General features: G+C 36.0%; 1 protein-coding gene across 1 annotated transcript in view; it reads right to left on the bottom strand.

Moving 5' to 3' along the window:
* The window catches only part of Col21a1 (collagen type XXI alpha 1 chain), a 169,050-nt gene that overhangs the window by 54,707 nt on the left and 91,501 nt on the right, over positions 1-22,842 (bottom strand). The window contains exons 12-13 of the mRNA XM_078019855.1: positions 12,163-12,216; positions 12,019-12,072 (exon numbers count right to left, since the gene is read on the bottom strand). Coding sequence (XP_077875981.1) covers positions 12,019-12,072; positions 12,163-12,216 — 108 coding nt within the window. The remainder of the gene's footprint in view (positions 1-12,018; positions 12,073-12,162; positions 12,217-22,842) is intronic.

Here is a 22,842-nt window from a genome sequence, read left to right as displayed (position 1 = left end):
ATAGAACAAAAAAAGAAATTGCAAAAAAACAAACAAACAAAAAACCTAGGAGGGGGCGCTGGGGTTGTGGCTCAGTGGTAGACTGCTTTCCTAGCACATGTGAGGCCCTGGTTTCAATCCTTAGCATCACATATAAATGAATAAATACAATAAAGGTATTGTGTTCAACTACAACTAAAAAATAAATATTAAAAAAACTAGGAGGATGGAAAAATTACCCACACTCATGGATAGGCAGATTTGATATTGTGGAAATGGTCATATTACCACAAGTGATCTATAGTTTCAGTTCAGTTCCCATCAAAATACCAATGACGTTCTTCACAAAACTAGGGGGGAAAGTCCTAAAATTCATATGGAAAAATGAAAGAACAGACAAAGCAATACTGAGGAAAAGGAGTGATGTTGGAGGCATCATAATTCCTAATCTCATATTATACTACAGAACTACAGAAACAAAAGTAGCATGATATTAGCATGTTTTTAAAGGCCTGAAGGATAATGGAATAGGCGCAAGACACAAAGACAAATCCACATACAAACAGTCTGATCCTTGAGGTGCCTAAAATATGTTAGAGAAAAAGACAGCATTTTTAACAAATGTGCTGAGAAAACTGGATTTCCCTGTGTAGGAGGATAGAACTAGATCTATATTTCTCACTCTGCACAAAAATCCAACTCAAAGTGTATCAAAGACCTAAGAATTAGACAAGAAACACTGTAACTGCTTGAAGAAAGCAGAGTCAGCACTCCAACATGTGGCTACAGGCACGGACTTCCCTAATGAGATTCCCAAAGCTCAAGAAATAAAAGCAAGAATCAATAAATGAGATGACTTCAAATTTAAAAAGCTTCTGTATAGCAAAGGAAACAATTAAGAATGTGAAGACAGAGCATAAAGAATGGGAAAAAATCTTTGAAAATATCTCTTCCAATGGGGCATTAATACCCAGAATATATAATTAACTCAAAAGAACTTAATATCAAAAGTTTTAGAACAACCAGTCAATAAATGGGCAAATGAACTAAATAGGCATTTCTCAGTAAAATATAAAAAAATAAAATTTCCAATTAAAACTCAGCCCATGGGAAAGATTGAATCAAGGATGTGGCTATAAACATCACCCTTGAAATCTGCAAATCAGTAAAAGTGGATCCAATGAAGCCTTTTAATCCTGACAATATGGCATAAGGAAAAGGAATAGAGAGTATAGTGGATGCCTAATAAATTTAAGTCACCTATTATCATTAAGTGGAGAGAGAGAGACATGACTGAAATAGATTTTTGGCTGATGCTAATGTGCTGAGAGCCATAGCCAAGTAGGAATGACACATGGCATTTTTGGTTGAAAGATGATGCCAGCAAGCCATTGAGATTATATGATTATGTTAAGATCTGCATTCAATTGGATATTAGACCCCTGCTGTCAATTAGTTGGTGTTATCAAACATAAGTACACAAAACTAAATAGCTTTTATATACAATATATATAAAGATTAAGAATGGCGCCCTTTATAATAGGAACAAAAAATGTAAAAAAATTTTCTAGTTATTTCTAGTATTATAAACCTAAACAAAGCAATGTTAACAATCATTTAAAACACACTTAATATTATTATATCAAGTTTTCAAGAGGAAAGCTAAAGAAAGATAATCCATAATCATAAATAGAAAAAGTAATGAAAAGATGTCAGTGTCTCCAAAATTAATCCGTAAGTTAAAGAAATATTAATTAAAATATGAATAGAAAGTCTAAGAAGCTGCAGGAAATATACTGAGCTTTATCTGGAAAAATAAGCATTCAAGAATAGCCAGGAAACTTTTGATTATAAAATAATGATCAGGAAGGACCAATCCTGCCAATATGAAATCATATTATTAAGTGACAATAATTAAAACAATTTGGCAGTGGAAAAGATGTAGACAGGTCTATGGAACAGAATGGAAAGCCAAAAACACCAAACCAAATGAAATTGGAAAGATGGTTTTCAAATAAGTGGAGGAAAAGTGATATTCCATAAATATTGTTGTGGTAACTGGCTATCCATTATGGAAAAAAGAGAAAATATAAATGCTTATCTAATTTTACTCTACAATCTAAAAGTTTGAAGGTTAAAAATAATAAAATTCCGAAAATAACTTAATGAATTATTATATTCAAAACTCTATAATGTGGAACCTTTCCATATAGACATAAAACAAAAACATTTTCTATGTATACATAAAAAGTAAAATATTTCTGTATAGTTAAAATTGAAAAAATTAATCAAAACATAAAATTTATGTAAACCAGGAAAGTATTTTCACATCTATAAACAATTTCTGAAATGTATATAAAATCAATTTTATAAATAATAGCCCAATATGAAATAAAACATGAACAAAACATAATCTGTCCTCAAGTCACAGATTTTGATAATATATCTTACTAATAAAGAAATGAAAGTCAAACCAGTATTATTTTATTTTATTTTGAGGAGGAAAAGTTTGCTTGGGTTTCAGAGATCTCAATGTACATTAACATACTCCATTCCTCGGGACTTGAGGTAAGGCTGAACAACATGGCAGAAGAGTATGGCAGATGGAAGCAGCTCTCATGAAGCAGAGAGAGAGAGAAACTCCACTCATCAGATATAAATATACACCCCAAAGCCATACCTCTAATTATCACCTCCTCCAGCCACACCCAACTACTTCAGTTACCTCTCTGTTAAACCCCATCAGGGGATTAATTCACTGATTTGCTTAAGACTCTCACAGCCCAATCATTTCTCCTCTGAACCTTCTTGCATTGTCTCAGACATGAGCTTTTCAGAGACACCTCACATCCAAATATTCTACCCTGATCCCCAAAAGCTCAAACTCATCTGACAATGCAAAATACATTTAGTCCATTCCCAATAGTCCCCATGGTCTCAACAGTTCAGAGATTGCTCAAAGTTCAAGCCCAAAGTCTTCTCTGAGGTTCAAGGCAATCTTGCATTGTGAGCACCTAACAAAAGCAATTTACAAGTATCTAATATATAATGGTAGGAAGTAAATATTTCCATTCACAAAATTGGGGACATAAAAAGAAGTAATAGGACCAAAGCAAGACTGAAATCCTGTAGCTCCATGTTCAGCATCTGGGGCACATGGTATGATGATATTCTCTCCAAAGGGCTTATATAGCTCCACTCCTGTGACCATGTTGGTTACAGCTCAATTGGCCTTTCTGTTGGTTTGTCTCTGTTCAATTCCTACAGCTTTCCTAGGATGATGTCTCAAGCTACTGGCATTTTGTAATCTCAGGGGTCTCAACTGAAGCTTCAGCTTCCTGCTCAAATCTCTACACATCACCTGCTCAAGGGCTACCTGCAGGGACTCCAACCCCCCTGCACTTTTCCTGGACTCTCAGGCCTTCTTAAGAAATATGGGGGGAAGCCTCCACGATCCTCTAACTCTAGTATCCTGCATTCCTGCAAAACCACGTTGTTGATGCCAACTTCTGCTGCCATTTGAAGCAGTAGCCAAGCCTTCAGGAACCCTGGTTGTGTTAGTCTCTGAGTGCCTGGGTGGCTGAGCACATTGAAAAAAACTTCCTAGCCCTCTTGTGCTCTCTTCTCAATAGAATTTTTACTTTAATTTCCTTGAGTCTGAAATGGGTGTGGTCTTGCCAGCTCCTGAGATGCCTCAAGCCATCTTTCTTAGCAAAGTTTTTAGCATTTCTTTAGCTGTTTTGTCTTTAACAACTACAACTTCCTTAAACCCAGTTTTTTTTTTTAGAGAGAGTGAGAGAGGGGAGAGAGAGAGAGAGAATTTTTAATTCTTTTTTTTTTTTTTAGTTCTCGGTGGACACAACATCTTTGTTGGTATGTGGTGCTGAGGATCGAACCCGGGCCGCACGCATGCCAGGCGAGCGCGCTACAGCTTGAGCCATATCCCCAGCCCAAACCCAGTTTTACTCTCACCTTTCAAGTCCAAGTTTTAAAAATCTTTCTGCTCTACTTTTTGCTCTGGATTATCACAATAACTTGGCTAACAGCTGCCAGCAATATCCATGCCACTGCCTGAATGCTATGTTGCCTAGATAGTTCTTCCACCAGATTAAGAAATCCATTGCTTTTAAAGTCAGCTTCACAGAAAGTCTCAGGATATGAGCAAAATGCAGACAACTTCTCAGTTAGAACAGAACACAAATGGCCTCTAGTCCAATTACCAACAGTGTGCTCCTTTTCCTCTAAACCCTCTTGAGCCCTGTTTTCACTGTCTAGAGTTCTATCGGCATTCTGATCTTCTGAATTCCCACCTGAATCAACCATTAAGCTCTGCATACAACAACCTAAAATATTTTCATCTTGCACTACTAAATATCTCAAAATTCCTCCCACCAATTCCAAAAAGCTCAAAACACTTCTGAACCATATGGTCAAGTCAGTCACAGCAACAATCCCACTTCTCAATTTCTCTTTTAGTCAGCTTTTTTCACTGCTGTGACTAAAAGATCTGATAAGAACAATTGTAGAGGAGGAAAAGTTTATTTGGGGGCTCATGGTTTCAGAGGTCTCAATCCACAGACAACAGGCTCCATTCCTCAGGGCTCAAAGTGAGGCAGAACATCATGGTGGAAGAGAATAGTGGAGGGAAGAAGCTCACATGATTATCAGAAAGCAGAGAAAGAGAGCACCATTATCATTTTAAACTTAAATAGGTAAAAGAAACTAAAATGAAATATAATGATGATAAGAGCATGAGGAAAGACATTTTCAAACATGTGTTGGGGAATAAGGACTTCCTTAAGGGTAAATAGGCAATTTGTATCAAAGTTTAACTATGAATTTAATTAACTCTTTGCTCCAAAAATCAATTCCACCTTAGGGAATTTTTTCTATAGATATACTAAGAAAAACTTACTGAGAAAATAAACAAAGATGGTCCTTAGTTTTGTTAAAGATATAAAATAAGTAAAGATAAGGACCAAAGCATCTCTAGGTTAGAGATTTCTTAAATTGGCTAAGAACAGTCCCTTTACTATGTAGTTATTATGAGCCTCTTCTTTATGATTTTTTATGATGTATTTTTAATTATTCATCTTACCTCTAAACTATAGAGAGCTTTATTTGACTCTCCTCTTTGACACTTAACACTGACTATCGTGAAATAGTTACTTTGATTGGGTTACATCCTTTATTTGACATCACCCTGTTTGATGAAGGAATTCAACCTTGATTCACTGCTATTTTTTTTTTTGTAGAAATGATTACTACTGGTCTGGAGTTGTGGTAGAGCACTTGCCTTGCACGTTGAGACACTGGATTCAATCCTCAGTACCACATAAAAAAAAATCATACCCATCTACAATTTAAAAAAATAATCAAAAAGAAATGACTTTTTTGTTTTGACCAATCTCTAGATTCCCTCTACCTCATGGGCATATTGTATATATCTCTTGATGCTGATGTGGTTTGCACAACTTTCTCAGGTTAACTAAGGAGAAATGAAAGTGGTTGAAGAGCTAGTGTTTGATTCTCTGTGCACTGGCTACCATTTTATAATCTAGATGATGAAACATCTGCTAGCCTAAGCCTCCATATAAATATAGGGGAATTCCTCATTACTGATGATAAATGTGTAGTTTGATGAGTAATAAACATTTATTGTTTTAGGCCATGGACATTTGGGGTTTGCTTTTCACTTTTGCATAACCTTCTCTGGATAATGCCCTGGTATGACTAATGATTATTTGCTGAATATACAAAATATTTTCATTCCCCTAAATATAGTAGACATTCATGAGTGCTCAAAGAAAACTGAACAAAACAGGTACTTTTGGGGTCGATGCTCAAGATCCCATCTGAGTTTATAAGAGGTTAGAGTCAAGGAAAATTCGAGATGCTTCCATCTCCCATAGGTAGCTTTCAAACTTTTCATGGCTAATGAGTCTGTCCATCTATTAAGTTCATCTAGAGTCATGGTCTTCAAAGTCAAGTCAAAATTATTTATTTGGATAGTCAGAGAAGAGAACATGAAACTAGTAATTTTAAAATCTCATTATTTTAAATTGTCTTTTGGGGTGGGTTTTATTTTATATTTACATAATGCTCTATTTAGTAGCATAGAGATATAATTCCTATGTAAATATGGGACAACCTTTTAGTGCAAAGGTTTTGCAATTTAAAAGTTTGATATCGTATGCTTAAGGGAATGATCCCTATTTCCTCAAGAGAGGTTTAGGCAATAAATACTCTCTTGTGGCACAGTCAGCACAATGTCAGTTCTCACCTGTCAACTTCTCTCCCCAGCTGTATTCTGGGCAACTGTCAGGCATTCAGAGATTTCTATCATAGGCTAATAGAGTGCAAGGGCACAAGTCACAGTGAGAAAAGCTATTCTGGCCAAAATTTAGAAAAAAAAGAAAGCCAGATTTGGATAAAGACATTTTATTTCAACGCTTTGATATTTCAGTAACTTTAGACAAATTATTCAAAATCTTCATTTCTTACTTTTCCAAATTGTGAAATAGAGGTAATTTGCCTTGCAATTTACATAAAAACAGTCATATAAATATGGCTTTGTTTACTAATATTATAAGACTTTTGTAAGGACAAAATATGATAAGAAATGCACACAGAAAATACCAAACAAAACATGTAGGAATAAAAGCATACACAATAGTAAAATCTTTCATGTACCCAATACATCAAGTCTTGCACAAATCTGTGGCTCCTTCTTATGTCAGATAAAAAGACAAATCCTAAGTGACTAGCAGGAAAATGTTTAATTCAACTAAAATATTTCCTTTCTCTAACACAGTGATGGATATTCCCTAGGGTTTGGGAATTACATTGGACTATTCAGGTCTACAGAAAAATAGACCCCCAAGCTGCTATTATGGAGTCACTGTCATAGGTTCTCAATGACCCTATAACAGACACACCCAAACTGAAGATGCAAAATTGAATTTAGAGCTAACAAAATCTGAAGTACACTGTGAAATTCAATAAAAATGTTAAGTTTCTTAATAATACCAGTAGAGAAAAGAAACCAGGGCAGAAGAGGAATAACTGCAAACAAATGAGGCAGAACATGGAATTAATCATTCTTTTATAATAAACTAAGATTCTGAATCCATTATGTAGCCTTAAAAGAAGAAAGAGTGAAAGATCAGGAAATAATCGGCACTTTGCAAAAGTGGCCACAGAAGTTGCAAAAAAATCAGCCCCACATATACAGGAGACATGCTCAACAAAGCCAAATATCAGAGAATATTTATGGAGCACAAAGCCAGTGCTGTTTGGAAGAAAAGTCTCTGAAGGAGGAATTATCTTTGAAAAAGGGAAATTATGGTACTATTACTTTTATTAAAAGCAATTTTTTTCTGAAAATCCCTAGTTGTAATGTCAACTATTAAGGATTCTCTAGATTCAGACGAAGCAAAATATTTTAGAAAACAGATCGTGAATTGGACGTGATGGCCCACATCTCTTATCCCAGTGACTCAGGAGGCTGAGTGAGGAAGGAAGATCTCAACTTCAAGGCCAGTCTTAGGAAGTTAGTGAGTCTCTCTCTCAAAATAAAAAATAAAAATGGCTAGAAATGCAGTTGAGTGGTAAAGTGCCCCTGGGTTCAATCTCCAATACAAATAGAAAAAAGAAAACAGATTGTATAAATATATGTATGTTTGTGTATTTATCCGATATATTTAGTATTTTTATATTGTTATATCAATGTATTAATTATTTTATAACTATGGTCATAAAATATGTTTATTTTTACATAATTAATATCTAGATTTATATTCACATGAGTTTATACTTATCAACATAATAAACTCTATTGAGGAAGGAAATGGGGCTGAACCCTGGAAACTCCCAACATTTTGAGAGTGAATACAGGAGTAAAAAGCAACAAGTAAACACAAAAAGTGGGCAAGGAGAAAAATCTAAGAGCATGTGGCATCCTAAAAGCCAAGAGAAGAAATGCTTCCAAAAGGAGAGGATAGTCAACTGTGTGTGTCAAATGTTGCAAAGATACAAAAATAACAAGACAAAGATAATTGAACAAGCCTGACCACTGGATTTCAAAGCTAGGAGACTGGTGATCTAGATATGCAGCAGATAGTTTTGATAAAATCCTACCAGAAGGGGTTACAGCAAGAAAGAGAGATTAGGAAGTGCAGAAAACAAATGCAAAGATTTTGGGATACTTACATTCCATTGAGAAAAAAAGATGGAGTAATAGCCACAAAGGTTATATGGTGGGAGGAAAGGGGAATCTGTTTATTTGGTTTCACATGGGTCACCCTTTGGTTTATTGAGAAAATCTAACTAGAAAAGAAAAAAAAATTAATGATATAGAAGAGAAGGCTAACTAATAACACAAAGAAGTGGAGAAAATAGGGCTTGTGGACTCTGCAAGAACAGTTTACCTGTCAACAGACAGGAAAGCTGAATGGAGGTACACACACAGGGAAGAGTGCCCATAGAACTGGAAGGAAGTTTAGGGAAATCCTGTCTGATTGTTTTAGACAAGGAACGTCAACATTTTAAAGAAAGAATAAAGGATAAATCAAAGATATTTCCAAAATTATCATCAGAAGAATGGTGGTTCCAGTAATAAAGTAACCCTGTAGCTTCCACTGTCCACATGATAAAACAGACTTAAAAAGATTAAAAAGCATGACTTGGGAGTTAAGCAGTCTGAATTCAGAGCTCGACCTATAACCTGCAACTGCTTTAAATCCCTTATCGCCACATGTGTACACACACACACACACACACACACACACATGCACACACACCCTAGTATCTGTAGTGTGGTGCTATCAGAAAGCTCCATCCGTAGACTATCTTTTTTTGAGAAAGTAAAATAAGGAGGCAACTTTGCTAAGCTACTTCTGACTATTTTTCCCTCATTTACCATTATTAGCTTTAATTTCAGAAACTATTTTTTTGTCTTCAGAAACACTCAATAACTAATATCACTAATATAATAAATTTTATCATACCATCCCTAACAAACCTTTCACTTGGCTTTTTATTATTATTCTCTCAAAATATACATTGGGAGTTCCTTGACTATGACTGACTAAATACCAGGAACAAACACCTTGAAAACCACTCAGTATCTCAGTGTTAGAAACCCAGAGGTAGGAGACCTGCTTGAGGAGGGCAGGGTCCCCCATCACATGACACCCTGGCATGGACAACAGGAAGGTGAAGTTTTAAAGGGAGACTTTGATGTTAAAAACACTAACAAAGAAAATAAAATAATTTATTTAATAATAATACCTTAGATATAATTAACATTTTATTTATTAAGCCCTGAAAAAAAAAGAAATGAGCTTGTTGGATAGACAAAAAATAAAAATAAATTATCAATACTTCCTGCCTCTCCAAAATTGAGTTTGTCTGTGCTTAATCTGAAAACTCATGAATACATATCAGTTAACTATCACAGGTTAATATAAGTTTTAACAAACATATTTCTCCACACACTTTAAACATGTTACATATCCTTAAGGATGAAAAAGTATTTAAAGTATCTTTTAGCTTTAAAAAAACAGCTTTAAAGCTATAATTAAAAAAAGTTACCAATTAAAGATCATTTGCTGAATAAATGCTCCTTTTGACTTTGTAAGTTCAAGGAGAAAAATTCCTTAAAAATCTACATTCTATTGTCTGATATGTGGGGGAAAAAACAGTTAAAGACAGAAAAAAAAAGTACATCTAATGTTAATTATCTCCAAGTAGAAACTTGTACTGTGAGAATCTTCAGAGAAAAGCCACAAAATGGAAATTATTCTGGGAAAATATCCTAATGGAGAACAGCATCATGTGGAACAACCTCCCAATGGCCACTAGTGTAATACCTAGGTAGGAAACATCTCCTAAATTACCACAAGACAGATACGTCTCAGGGTTATACTTTTTAACCTTTCCATTTCTTAAAATCAAGAAACCATGTTGAAAAGGAACAAAAAAGGGAAAGTCTTTTACTAACTTAGCAAATTATTTAACTCTGGATAATGAATTCTCAGAAGCCCCATGGAACATGAGGAGGAAACCTGGAAGTAGCACATGATGGTTTTAGTCTCAGTCTGTCAAATCAGAGTTTAATTTCAACAATGAACTTCATAAAACAAGCAAATCTGAATGAAAACATTACTGATCTGAAAACAAAGGCCCCTGCATCAACCACATCTTACTTGTCTTCTCTTCTCCTGTAGAACATACGATTTTGTAAAATTTATGCATCTGTATTTTAGTTAGACCAATAACCCAAAACAGTAGAGCAGTTAAAGATGCTATGGTACAATTATTATTGCTATTTTATTTTTAAATAAGGCACATTTATTCCTATAAAAATTTTGCTCAAGTCCTTCTAAGATGTACAAATAAATACATATATTTGATCCCTAAAACTCCACTAAAGGAAAAAGTAAGTCATTTTTTCATTCATTCATAAATATCAGATACATGCATAATAAATACCCAGATACATGCATAACTTTTTTTACATCCCATCCCCCTGAACTGTTGGTAAAACAGCACATTCCCATCCCCATCAGGTTATTTGTGAGAATGTAAAGAGAGCAATGATCCTTTCAACTAGAACACAGGAGATGTGGCTTGCACCTAGGTTCCTCAGAATATGTATCCTCAACTTCCAAATGGAATCCCTGTTCATCTGAAAGAGGTTTAGCTGCTTCATGATGCCCCCAGAGCATGAATATGTAAGACACTTTCCATTTTTGTTGTCTGTCCTTCTCTATACTGTCTCTAAAGTTTCCTCTTTCATATGAAACTGGTAGAGATTGCTCAGGGGCTAAAAGGACACATGGATGACCAAGGTCACCTCTGTGGACAACAGGACTTAATACTTCTGCTTTGGGAATTAGGTAAACTATTGCTTTTGCTTTACCTACTCTATTTCTCTACATATTATAAACCTGCCTTTACCTATTTCATCTTTTTTTTCTGTTTTTTTTCCAGTCACTAATCTTTCTATGTGATTTCGTTACTGCTTTAACCCATGCCAGCCCAACCTGTACTATATTCCATCTATAATCATGTTACTTGATAAACAAACAGAACAATAAAACCATCATTTGTATTAAAAAATCCCTAAGCCAGTAACCATACTTGCTTAATTCTCCCAATAAACCTATAAAGAAATTCCCATTTTGTCAATAAAGAAAATAAGATTTGAAGACATTAAATAACTTGCCCCAAACCAAATACCCTGAAAATAGCTGAGCCATCAGACTCAAGAGATACATTTTAAATAGTTGTGATGTTATGCAACCATCAAAACATAAAATGGGTAAAGTTTAGATCAGTGTTTCTGAGATGTGCATGTTATGCACTTTATATTCCAAAGGTAAGCAATTTGCAAAGTTGGCATGAGAAGATTACTATAGGGTTTTTATCTGGATCAAATAGCAGAATGCCTCCCTGAAAACTTAAAATGAGATTGTGTTCTAGGAATTAAGCTAACAATCAACACAGGAATTCAAACAAATACAAAAATATATCTTGAGCATGGACAAGCTACCAGGGCCAATAGGCAGTGACTTTGCCCATGGGAAGGTACTAACAGATTTAAAGAACATGTACTTCAATGGAAAACACAGCAAATCTCAGAGCTGTAAACAGAGGCAGTAATTGAAATGTGTATACCCATCAATAACCTACAGGAGAAGTCAGGTAAGGCTAAGCCAGTAGACCACTTGCCAGATAAATGGAACTAGACATGCAGGACTGGGCTGCCTAAGGCTAACACAATAACACATTACACTGATATGTGCTTCACTCCCTCTGAAAAGGGAGCTCAACCACAGGAAGAGAACATATTATCTGGGCAATGCCAACTTGCATCTGATGGTGGTCATCTAGTGACAAAAGCCTTCTGTGAGCTCTACTGGCCAATGGCCACTGACAAATTCACCAACACTACACATGGAGCCATTATACATAATTCTTTTTCAATTTTAAATGACAAAACTACTGACTCCACTTTTATTTATGTGTATTTACCTTTTGGCCATCTCTCCCTGGTTCTCCTTTGTAACCTGGTAGTCCTCGAGAGCCCTAAATTAACCACAAAATTAAATTCTGTTAATTATGTCTTTGGTTCACTAAAAGTGAGATTTATAAACTGTGTAAAAATGGATCACATACTTGCATTCCTGGAGGTCCTGGAACACCTGGTGATCCTGAGATTCCCTGATATCCCTAAATAAAAAGAAACAAATAATTGATATTTCATCATATTTTCAAAGAATAGCTTTACATTTAGTATTCATTCTTTTCTCAGGTTTCTCATACTTAAAACTTATATAGCAAAGCATAAAATAGCAAAGCATAAAACACTTAATAAAGCATGCATACCCTCCAATCTTAATGAAATCCTTTGAAAAACATATAGAAAAAGGTTTTAAATTTCTCTAGATCAATAAAAAATATCCACAGATTCTTCAATTCAAAAGAAGATTTTGGCATGGAAACACTGAGTCAATGTTCTACAAATACAGAGCTCCCAAAGAAATGTTCTGCATGATACAAGCACATTCGACACATTTAAGAGAAAAACACCTACGAATGTTAGAGGATTAGACACATGTAAAATACTTTTGAAACTGCCTGATTAATGGTAATCTATTAATCCTTGGAATTAAGTAAATCTTGATGAATGTTATTCTTTATATTAAGTCTATAACTACCTTTGGATTACTCAGTTTATAAAGCCACTGTTAAACCCAGGAATGTGGCTGTAAAATGTTCCCCCTCAATCCCCAAAGCAATTGTCTGCTAAGGGTGGGAGAAGAGAGGAGTCACTTTTAACTCCACTGCTTCTTACATGACCCTCCAAAAACTGGTCCCTTGGTAAAATAGCACAACTCTTTCAGACAGAAGCAAATGATTCATCTTCACTCAGCACTGGGAAACTAATGTTTTCACAATCTTGAGAACCCTGAATATTTATTTAGGTTTCCTGGGGCCCACATCAGGTTAACTTGGACCACTTAGCACCTACAAAGACATTTAGTACTCTGTCAACTTCTGATTTTTTTCTTCTCTGTTTGGACACAAGTAGCCATGGTCAATAGTATTAACAGATATCTCATTCAGTTTCCAAGCACATCTCCATTCTTAAATCCCAAAGCTTCAATTCCATGTGGTATTCATGCGTGTATATTCTAGCCTTCACAGTCACCCACTCACTTGTCAGTACAATCTTAACTATAATTTTAGAGACATTATAATTCCCGGCTTTTCTACTCATATTTTCAAATAGTCCTCCTAATAGTCTTTGCTGGCTGTAACAATAATAATAATGGTCATCTTGGAAAATTCCATCTTATGTTATTATTATGTTAATCTCCCTTTAAACAGATTTACATTTCCTGTCTTATAAACTGCTTTTTCAGTCACTTCCAGAATGAAAATGACTATTGAATTTTTATTAGCAACCACCATCTTCTCCTTCATATCCTATTCAATTCCTCACAAGGTATATTATTATGTTTTCTCCATGATTTCTCAAATTCAAAATTTTCTCAAGTCCCTTTGTCAAATCCTCAAATATTTCACTTCACCAGACAATAATTGGCCTCATAATCAACTTTTCCATACTCTATACAAGGCAACCAGCAATTTTCAAGCCCACCATCTGCTCTTTGGACTGGCAGTGTTTCAGTGTCAGGGATTATGTATCCCCTTGAGATGATGAACTAAGTCCAACTCATCTCTGTATTTACAGCATTGAACACATTGTTAGGTATATTTTTGGTTGATCAAACATTGGAAAAATTTATCTTATGGTTATCCACGCTATACACAAGCACGTAAAATCTCTTTGTGTTACATTTGTGTAGTTTACAGTATAAAATTTAGTAATACACTGTAGTTCATGTTTTAAAGATCAGTCAAAAGAAAAAAGTCCACATTCCTAGAACTTGCTCAGACCTCTCTATCCCTTTTGTTCTCCCTGAATTTCCTTCCTTCCGCCACTTTGGAATAAGATATGACTGTCACTGCTATCAATGAGAAGAACTAGATTACTTATAAATGCCACCACTTAGAATGACTTTCAATTCCTTAAATGACCTCTATGTGTTCTCTGGATAATCCAACATGATTTACAACAGGCTCTTATAATGGGTGGGCAGGGAGAGAACAGCAATGATTTATATCATATTTATCATTTCTACACAGAATTCTTTCTATCTATCAATCCACAAAACCATTGTTTAATGTAGATTTTACAGTATACCCATTTTCAGATTAGGAAAGGAAGGCACAGAAAGTTAAGTAACTTGCCTGAAGTTATATAGTTAGTAACCTGGCAGAGCCAGTGGGAACAACCTTTATCAGAAAATGCTTCAGAGGGCATCAGATCTGACCATTCTAGAATGACTCATCAGATTCACAGAGGTCCATTTTTCCAGACTCTTTTTAAACTGTTTACAATTGTGAATGCCCAGAGGAAAGGAATGTTCATAAAATTCCTCAAAAGAAAGTTACCAAGGAGATTGGCTATTGATCAAAATGGTTGGTCATCTGCAAAGTTCACATTTAATGAACTATTTTTTTTTCAGATTTTTCCAAAAGTTAAATCAAATGTCATATCTGCTTTATGACTTTTAAGAAAATTAATATTTTATTATAGAGCCAAAGCTGCTATTCTGTCTCCCCTCTTTGAGTAGGTTGATTGGATGTATTTGATATAGAGGATGCATCCTTTTATAATGGGATAAAAAAAATGTGGAGATGCCCCAAACTTATTCCCAGCTTACCTCTGACTCATCATGTGACCTCAGACAGAGTCATCAAATCCCCAAATCCTGGGAGGCAACACAGTGAAGTGGAAAGACAATGAATTTTGAAATTGGAAAAGACCTTGGGCTGAATTTTTGCTCCTCCCTTTACTTTTTATGGGATTTTGGCTAAGCCACTTGGACTACCAAAGGCTTGGTTTTATACCACAAGATACAATAATAATACCCACTTCACTTTTGAAAAGAAGTAAAGGGCAGTCACAGGTGAAAATGTCTGGCATATGTTAGGAATTCAATCAGTGAGTATTTCTTTTCTTCAGACTCAATGACTAAGGTCCAAAGCCACAAGAACACCTTTGCAGAATGTTACTCTATAAGTTTAACAGCCATCTTTAGTGCTTTGGGAACCAAAGGTCCTGACATCCTCATTCTGATTTAAGCCATCCTCATTCTGATTTAAGCCCTTTCCACATTTACACAGAACTATGCTGAACATACAAACATGGTCTCAGTGTGTTTCATGACAGCTGCTTGTCTGTTTGGGGAGGAAATGCAATGTAAGAATAATAAGCATTTCCCACAATATGAGAGTGTTGTGGGATATGTCTTCTTCAAACTCACAATGAGATGCATCTCTGAAATCTTAGCTGCAGAAATAAATTCAAAGATTATTTTAGAAGTGAGAGGAAACATGCTTAGTAACAAAATAAAGAAAACCATAACCACATCCAACCTGGGGGATCCCAAGGCAAAACTCCAACAGAAACTGGACAGAATTCAGAGAGACACATTTTGGGCGAAAAATCAGGAAAATAAAGGTTAACAGGGAAGTGCACAACAATTTCCAAGAGGAGCAAGGAATAAAACATTGGTTGACTCATAGTAGGGTACACTAAAACAAGAAAAGTACCCTAAAATAGGAAAAATCATAAGCTTTTTCTATAGTCTGAGCTTTTGTTTTCTGAAAACATGAGTTTCTGTGTTTCAGTTACAACCGCATCTTTCCTATCATATTCTGATATTAATTTTGCAATTTTGTAATTATTAGCAGATCCAAATACCCACCCCACCCCCACCCCCACCCACAAGATTTCTGACAGCACTTAGGTCTTTTCCATGTTCGGTCTCTTTGTAAATGAGTCATATTTTAGGGGAAAAAAAATTCTCACTGCCAAATTGTAGGGTTTAAGGATACAGAATCAATTTAGTTTTCTTCCATGATTCATAGTTGCATTGCTCCAGGAAATATATATAGCATTGAAATGAATATTAAAGAAAACAAAATCTCCAAATGTGCCTGGGTCACCATTTTTTCTAAGCCTAATTCTAATCATTACACACAATATATACTTAAACTAAATTTTCAAAGTAGTGAGGAGGATAAATTATTTTCCTTTAATATTATAAACTTAAAATGAGAACAAATTCCAGAGAAATTATTTTGATCTCACCCTGCTTTTAAAAATGAAAGAATGTGATTTCAAGCTTATTTTATTACATAAGTTTCTTCAAAATTTTCCAAAATTCCAACTCTCTTTGGTAGGGAGTCAGGGAAACTAGGTAACAAAAATCAAGTGTGTACTTTTAATGTCCTCTGGGGGTCTTCTCGTCTGGCATACTTTGTAGCTCTATGCAATGGAACTCCAAGAAAATTAAAATATCTTTGTCTTTCCAAGTATAACTAACATAAAAACTAGTTTCTTTGTTAGCTAACTCAATTATTAGATAAGTGTTTGATATGATTTAACTAATTACTCAAATTAAATAACAGACCGATACATACAGAGTATATAAGTAAATGAATGAATATGTAAGCAAACAAACAAATGAATATATGTAACAATTATACCTGAGCTAAGTTTTAAGGAAAACTGTGATGCAATGGGAGGTGAAGCATAAGCAGTAAGAGGAAGCTTTGCTAATAAACAAGCTCAAAGGAATAGAAAATGAAGAACAATTCACAAGAGGAAGCCCTTCAACATACCATGTGGCAAGATAGGATAAACCAGGTCCACAGAGCTAGAAAGACAGAAAGCTAAGGAAGTCTGAAATAATAGAGTGGAGGTTACCTGTGCGGCTTGTGAGTTTTAAGGATTATGATCTTTATCCAAGCCGCTAAAGTCATTTTAACAAAGGAGGATCACACAATCAGACTAAGCTCTGAAAAGATCCCTTGCTACACTGTGGAGGAGATCAGAGGGGACAAGAGATAGCCATGGACACCAGATGGGAGCCTCCTGCAGGGAAGAAAGAGTAGGAGGCTCAACATGAGGCAACTCAGTTGTATGGGTTCTAAGAGGATGACAGGTTGAGGGAGGTACGGATTCTGCAGTTGTGAAATGATGCCCAGGTCTCTATCACTGACATGTCACTGCTGATGATACCAATGATGAAGAGAGGCACTCTGGAGGAAAATATAGTTGAATTGGTGGCAAAGTATAAAGTAGCACAAAAACAAAAATACTTCATAGACTAACATAAAAATATATTTGACAGTGAGAAGCTATATACTATTATGAACTAAATAGAATTTCTACTTCAAATTAAAGCAAACTGCATTTGCTATAAAGGAAATTTCTAAATCTTATTCTGTCTTCCCTAAGGAAAGGTGTATGAATGATGAATAACAACTTGCCTTGAAATGAAAAGCACTGTCTATCTTTGAGAAATAATCTCTGCAGAGAAAGCTAAGTTCTAAGACCTGTAGAATTAATTTAATTTTATTGAAGTGCTTCATTCTCTAAGTAAGGTTACACTTAACGTTATAATAAGCTTCCTTAAAAAGAAGAATGCACAACCTTGATTTCCCCCATCTGTACAAAGGATTGAATCCAGGACCTTGCACATACTAGCCAAGTGTTCTACAACTGAGCTATATCCCCAATCCTTTTTATTTTCTTTTGAGTCTTGATAAGTTTCCCAGACTGGCCTCACACCTTTGATCATCCTGCCTCAGCCTCCCAAGTAGCTGGAATTACAGATATGTACCACTAAGCCTGGCCAAGAATGCACAACCCATTTTAAGGTAGCTGGTACCATTTTTAATAATTCTTATTTTACAACCTGAATTTTTCATATTCAAAGGGAGGTTTCAATAGCACACATTCCACCTCTTATGGCCCTATGATGCCTTTTTCCACAGAATTCAACACCATATGATTGTGCGTGGTGTGTGTGTGTGTGTGTGTGTGTGTGTGTGTGTGTGTGTGTATTTTCTGTTTCTGCACAATGGAATGTGAGCTTCAAAATGTCAGAGGTTTTTATTTGTTTGTTTTGTTTACCACTCTATTCCCTTGGCCTAGAAGAGTGCCAGGAACACAGTAAATACCAATACATACAGGGCATATGAGTAAATGAATGAATAAGTAAGAAAACAAACAAATGAATATTGAGTCCAACCAGTTGTCACTACTGAGTGCTGTAATGGTAGAAATAGCTCTGCCAAAGATGACACAACATAAGAACTTATCTTTAACATCATATATGCTACTTGTATCACTGAAGAATTTCTTGAAGAGCTTAATATACAAATGGCAGTAATGTGTGTATATAAGGTGTAAATACATTGTCATATTATATATACTACGAATGATATGTAAAATGTAAGTAATCAACCTGGGAAACAAACAGGGAAATAGCTACATGATTTTTATAGAAGGAAAGTGAGGAAAAGAATGAATTAGCTAGTCAGGTAAGCTTTGCCCAAAGCCTTAAGAAGACCTAAGATTGGTTTGGGCGGGGAGTTTTCTTCCCTTTGGTAGTGGGGACTGAACTCAGGGCACTCTACCCCTGACCTACACAGCCCCAGCCCTTTGCATTTTGAGAAAAGTTCTAAGTTGCCCAGGTGGCCTGGAATTGCAGTCCTCCTGTCTCAGCCTCCTGAGTAGCTAGGATTACAGGTGATCTCCACTGTATTGGGTGAAGACACAAGTTTTAAATAATATTTTATTGCAGAAAAGGGAAATAAAGTGCCCTAGTATACTATAGAATAATTCATTCAAGGAAAATGGTTCACCTTTTAGTTTATCATTGAGACTCATGAGGAGAGAGGGAAGAAAGGAGAGAGAGATGAGGGAGAGGGAGAAAGGAAAGGGAAGAAAAAGAGGAAAGAAAGGAAAGGGAGGAAAAGGAGGGAGAGGGAGGGAAATAGGAAGAGAGTTAAATGGCAATGGAAGAAAGTGAGACAATAGATCTTTCTGCTAAGGAACCTAGATTGAAATGAAGGAGGTTCAGGCAGACACTCTTCTCTTTAGAAGGATGTTTCATACATTTCATGATTACACTGCCTCTTATAATCTTCAAATTAAATAATAGCCATCCCTTTGGCCTTCATCTTGATGTATCTCATATTCCACTTCTTTAATCTTTATGGCACTCAGCTCCCAACTCTCTATAGCCCTTAAACTGTTGGGCCCACAGTTGGCACCTTATTAAGTTAAGGGTCTGAAAGCAGGAAGGCATGAAGAGCTTGTCTCATAGGTCCTATATTTACTATTAATCACTCTGCACACCTCAGGGCTGGTTTACTTCACTTTCCTCTTATTCTATACATGATTTCCTGAATATTTGGAAACAGCATCTTTTGTTTGGACTAACACCTGAAGCACAAGAACTCTTCCCTCACAGACTGTCTTCTGAACTCTTGAACTCTCCCAGTTACTCTCTTCTGAATAATTTCAGTTCCTGCATGTCTCTGTAGAATTCTGAATCAAATCCAGTGTGCCAGAGGCAGGGCTGTCATCCTTCTCACTGTACCTGTTACATGTCTACTACCTGTGTCAAAACCTGCATCTGCCTATTAGGCAACCCCATTACATATGTGGATCCCATTTTCACCTTAGTTAAATAACAGCTCATGGACAAGTAGGAGCCACATATTTACTGCGGTTAGATTTCACTATGTTAGAATAGCCTGTTGTCCAAATTCCCCAAGTCTTTTGGGAACTTCATGTCACCCCAAATACTAAAATAAATTCCCAATAAAAAAACTAAAAGTCATTAAAATCATAATACAGTTAAATTAAAGTAAATGAACATATAGTATAGTACATAATGTTCCAAAAAAAATAACACTAGAAGAAACAAAAACAGAAAATATGTGATTCTGGGAATTTTTCATTTCTACAAATTAAAACAAAACTATAAGCCAATGCATAGTCAAAATAAATACATACAACATATAATATAGTATTAATTTTCTCAAAGCATCAAAAAAGCTCTTACTGGTTTATAGAAAAACTCAATAGTCACTGCAGAAAACAAAGGACAAGAAAAGACACTTTGCAAGAAAGGGATTTCACCCTGAATGTCAGACTTCCTCTATTCACTTGCAACCTCAAAATTTCTACTAGAATGTCTAATATATCGATTCAACACATTCCCTACCACTCATAACTCCCTCACCCAGTAATGGCTTCCCCATTCTCCCACACCCCATTAGCTTTCCCTGACTTCCCTCTTCCTCTCCAAAATATATCCAACATAGCGGCAAATATTGTGGACTCTCACTTCAAAACACCCCAGGGACAGGAGCAGTACTCTTCACCTCAGTGCCACCACCCTGACCCTGATGGTCATTGCCTCACTCCTGGAGGGCTGCAGGAACTTCCTGGCTGTTCTCCCTGCCTTTGCTCTTGTCACTCTAAAAAAATCTATTGTCAACCCAGAAGCCAGGATAATTTCTTTTAAAAAATAATTTAGATCACGTCACTTCTCTGTATGAGTGGCTCTGAAACTCACACCAACTAAAAGCCAATATTATCACAATGGTCTGATTTATGTGCTCTTCCCTCCCTTCTCTCTGTCCTACCTATCCAAATTCATTTCCTACTAACCTTCTTCCAAATGCACTTTATACTTTAACAAGTCATATGATTTTTTTTCAATTCCCCACCTCTCCTATCCCTTCTATAAGAGTCAATTCTTCATGGAAGCTGGGATCTCTGATATCTCTAGCCTACTCAGAGGCACATTTGAAGAGGGCAAGGCAAAGGGGGTACTGAACCACTGGGTATCATCTACTGACCAACCCACTGTTTTGTCTGCTGATAGCACTGTGCTGTCATTCTCCCCAACTCACTTCTTAAGACCACTGATATGGAAAATCATTTCCAGTATTCTATGGCCTCAACTATCTCATCTTTATATCTTAGAAATATGATAGACTTCAGGTAATCAAAAAACTCAGGCTGAGAGAGAAACTAGTGCTTACCAGGCATTATCATCTCATTTCCTGGATGAAGGAACTGAAGACCATAAAAGCAAAGCAACTCTGTAAACAGCAATACAGCCCCAGATTTACCCAATTACTAGCTAGGGCTTTTTTGTTTTTTAAATAAAGTACTTCATGAAGAATTACCAATAATGACAGAAAACAGAAACAAGCACTTTTAAAATATAAACTCTTATAAAATCTTAAACTAGTCCTATTTGTGTTTCCACATATGGCCTTCTTTAACAATCAATGTCCTATCAGTATAATGTCTTTAGTAGTACCACCCTGAATTACCTAGCAGACTATATAAATATTTTCCCCATCTTTCCTTTGTCATAGTAAAAGAATAAATATTAATATGCTCAGACACTGCATTATAGAAGTTAGTGGATTGAAAGAGAAGTGAGAAAGAAATGGAAGGATTGGAAATCACTCTTAAAATTTTGGTTGAATGCACTTTCCTTATGAAAATTAGTATTTCTCCAGAGTGGAATAATTTACTATTTAAAGCTTCAATTGACTTGGCCTGGTTATAATGTGTGAAAGAGATTCAAATTGCTTATTGAGGGGGATTGTACAGAACCAAATCCAAACAAAGCAGAATTCCCTGCAAACTGTTCCATCCAAGTTTCCTTGGTCCAGATGGCTTCAAGAGCCAGCCAGAGGCTCCACCCACACCTTCCCACTCCAGCTGGGTGCTGGCCCTGGACACACTCTAATGACCCTCAGCTGTTCTGGCTCACAGGCTTGCTTTCTCTTCCTGCTTGGCCACCCAATCTCACATCTCCTGCAGAGAGAGAGAAATGGGGGCGGGGTGGGGAGAATTTAAGAAAAAGTCAGACTTAGGGGAAAACAGGATTTGGGTTGATATCTCAGTTTCTTATTGGTGCTATAACAAATTAACCCAAACATAGTGGCTTAAAACAACACAAACTTATTATTTTATAGTTCTGGAGGTCAGAAGTCTGAAAGAGGTCTTAGGGGGCTAAATCAAGGTGTCAGTAGGGCTTTGCTCCTTCTGAAAGCTCTAAGGGAGAATCCATCCCTTCTCTTTTCCAGAGTCTGGAAGCTTCTTTTGATCTCTTGTCTCCTGGGCACCTCACTCTGATCTCTGCTTCCATCATCATCATCATCATCAAAAACCCTTCCCCGATTCACACTCCTGCTTTCTTCTTTAAAGAACCTGCGACTACACTGGAACATCCAGATAGTTCAAAATGATTCCATCTCAATATCCTTAAATTAATCACATCTGCACAACATCTTCTGCCATAAAAGATAACATTTTCATGAGTATTGAAATTTGAGATGTGAACATGCAGGGGACCATGATTCTGCTCACCACACTTGCTTGCTTTTATTCTTTGATTTTACTATCAGATACTGCACAGATATACTTAACATAAAATTATACACATATACATATATTCAAAACATGTCTACACAGGTGCTTAATTAGATGAGGAAATAAGTCTTCTATATCTTAAATCAGATTATAGAGTAATATCCAAGTTTATTATATGAAGCTAACTATAATTAATCCCTAGCACTTCATTCAAGGAAAGATTTTTTAAAAAAATGTTTAGAGCAAACAGGGCTGATAACCCATGGAGGGCCTGATCAGCACTCACCTCCCATCATTGCCTAGGATTTTCTTATCCCTGAAGAAAACAATAGCTGAAATAATTTACCAGTGCTGTCAGGGATGTGCCACAACATTATGCAGTGTTGACAGGTGACATGCCAGCCTGTAAAGTCTACCTGTTTGGGATTTGGTTCATCACCTCAGCTGCCAGTCATAAAAATAGTAGAGCCCAGGAAAGGGATCTCCAGGCAGGAGGACTCATATTTATAAAAGTCATCTCA

The sequence above is a fragment of the Ictidomys tridecemlineatus genome, chromosome 8, assembly GCF_052094955.1.
Source record: "Ictidomys tridecemlineatus isolate mIctTri1 chromosome 8, mIctTri1.hap1, whole genome shotgun sequence".
In the NCBI taxonomy this organism is placed as follows: Eukaryota; Metazoa; Chordata; class Mammalia; order Rodentia; family Sciuridae; genus Ictidomys; species Ictidomys tridecemlineatus.
Note: the sequence above shows the minus strand (reverse complement) of the source record. Positions and strands in the feature narration are given on the sequence as shown.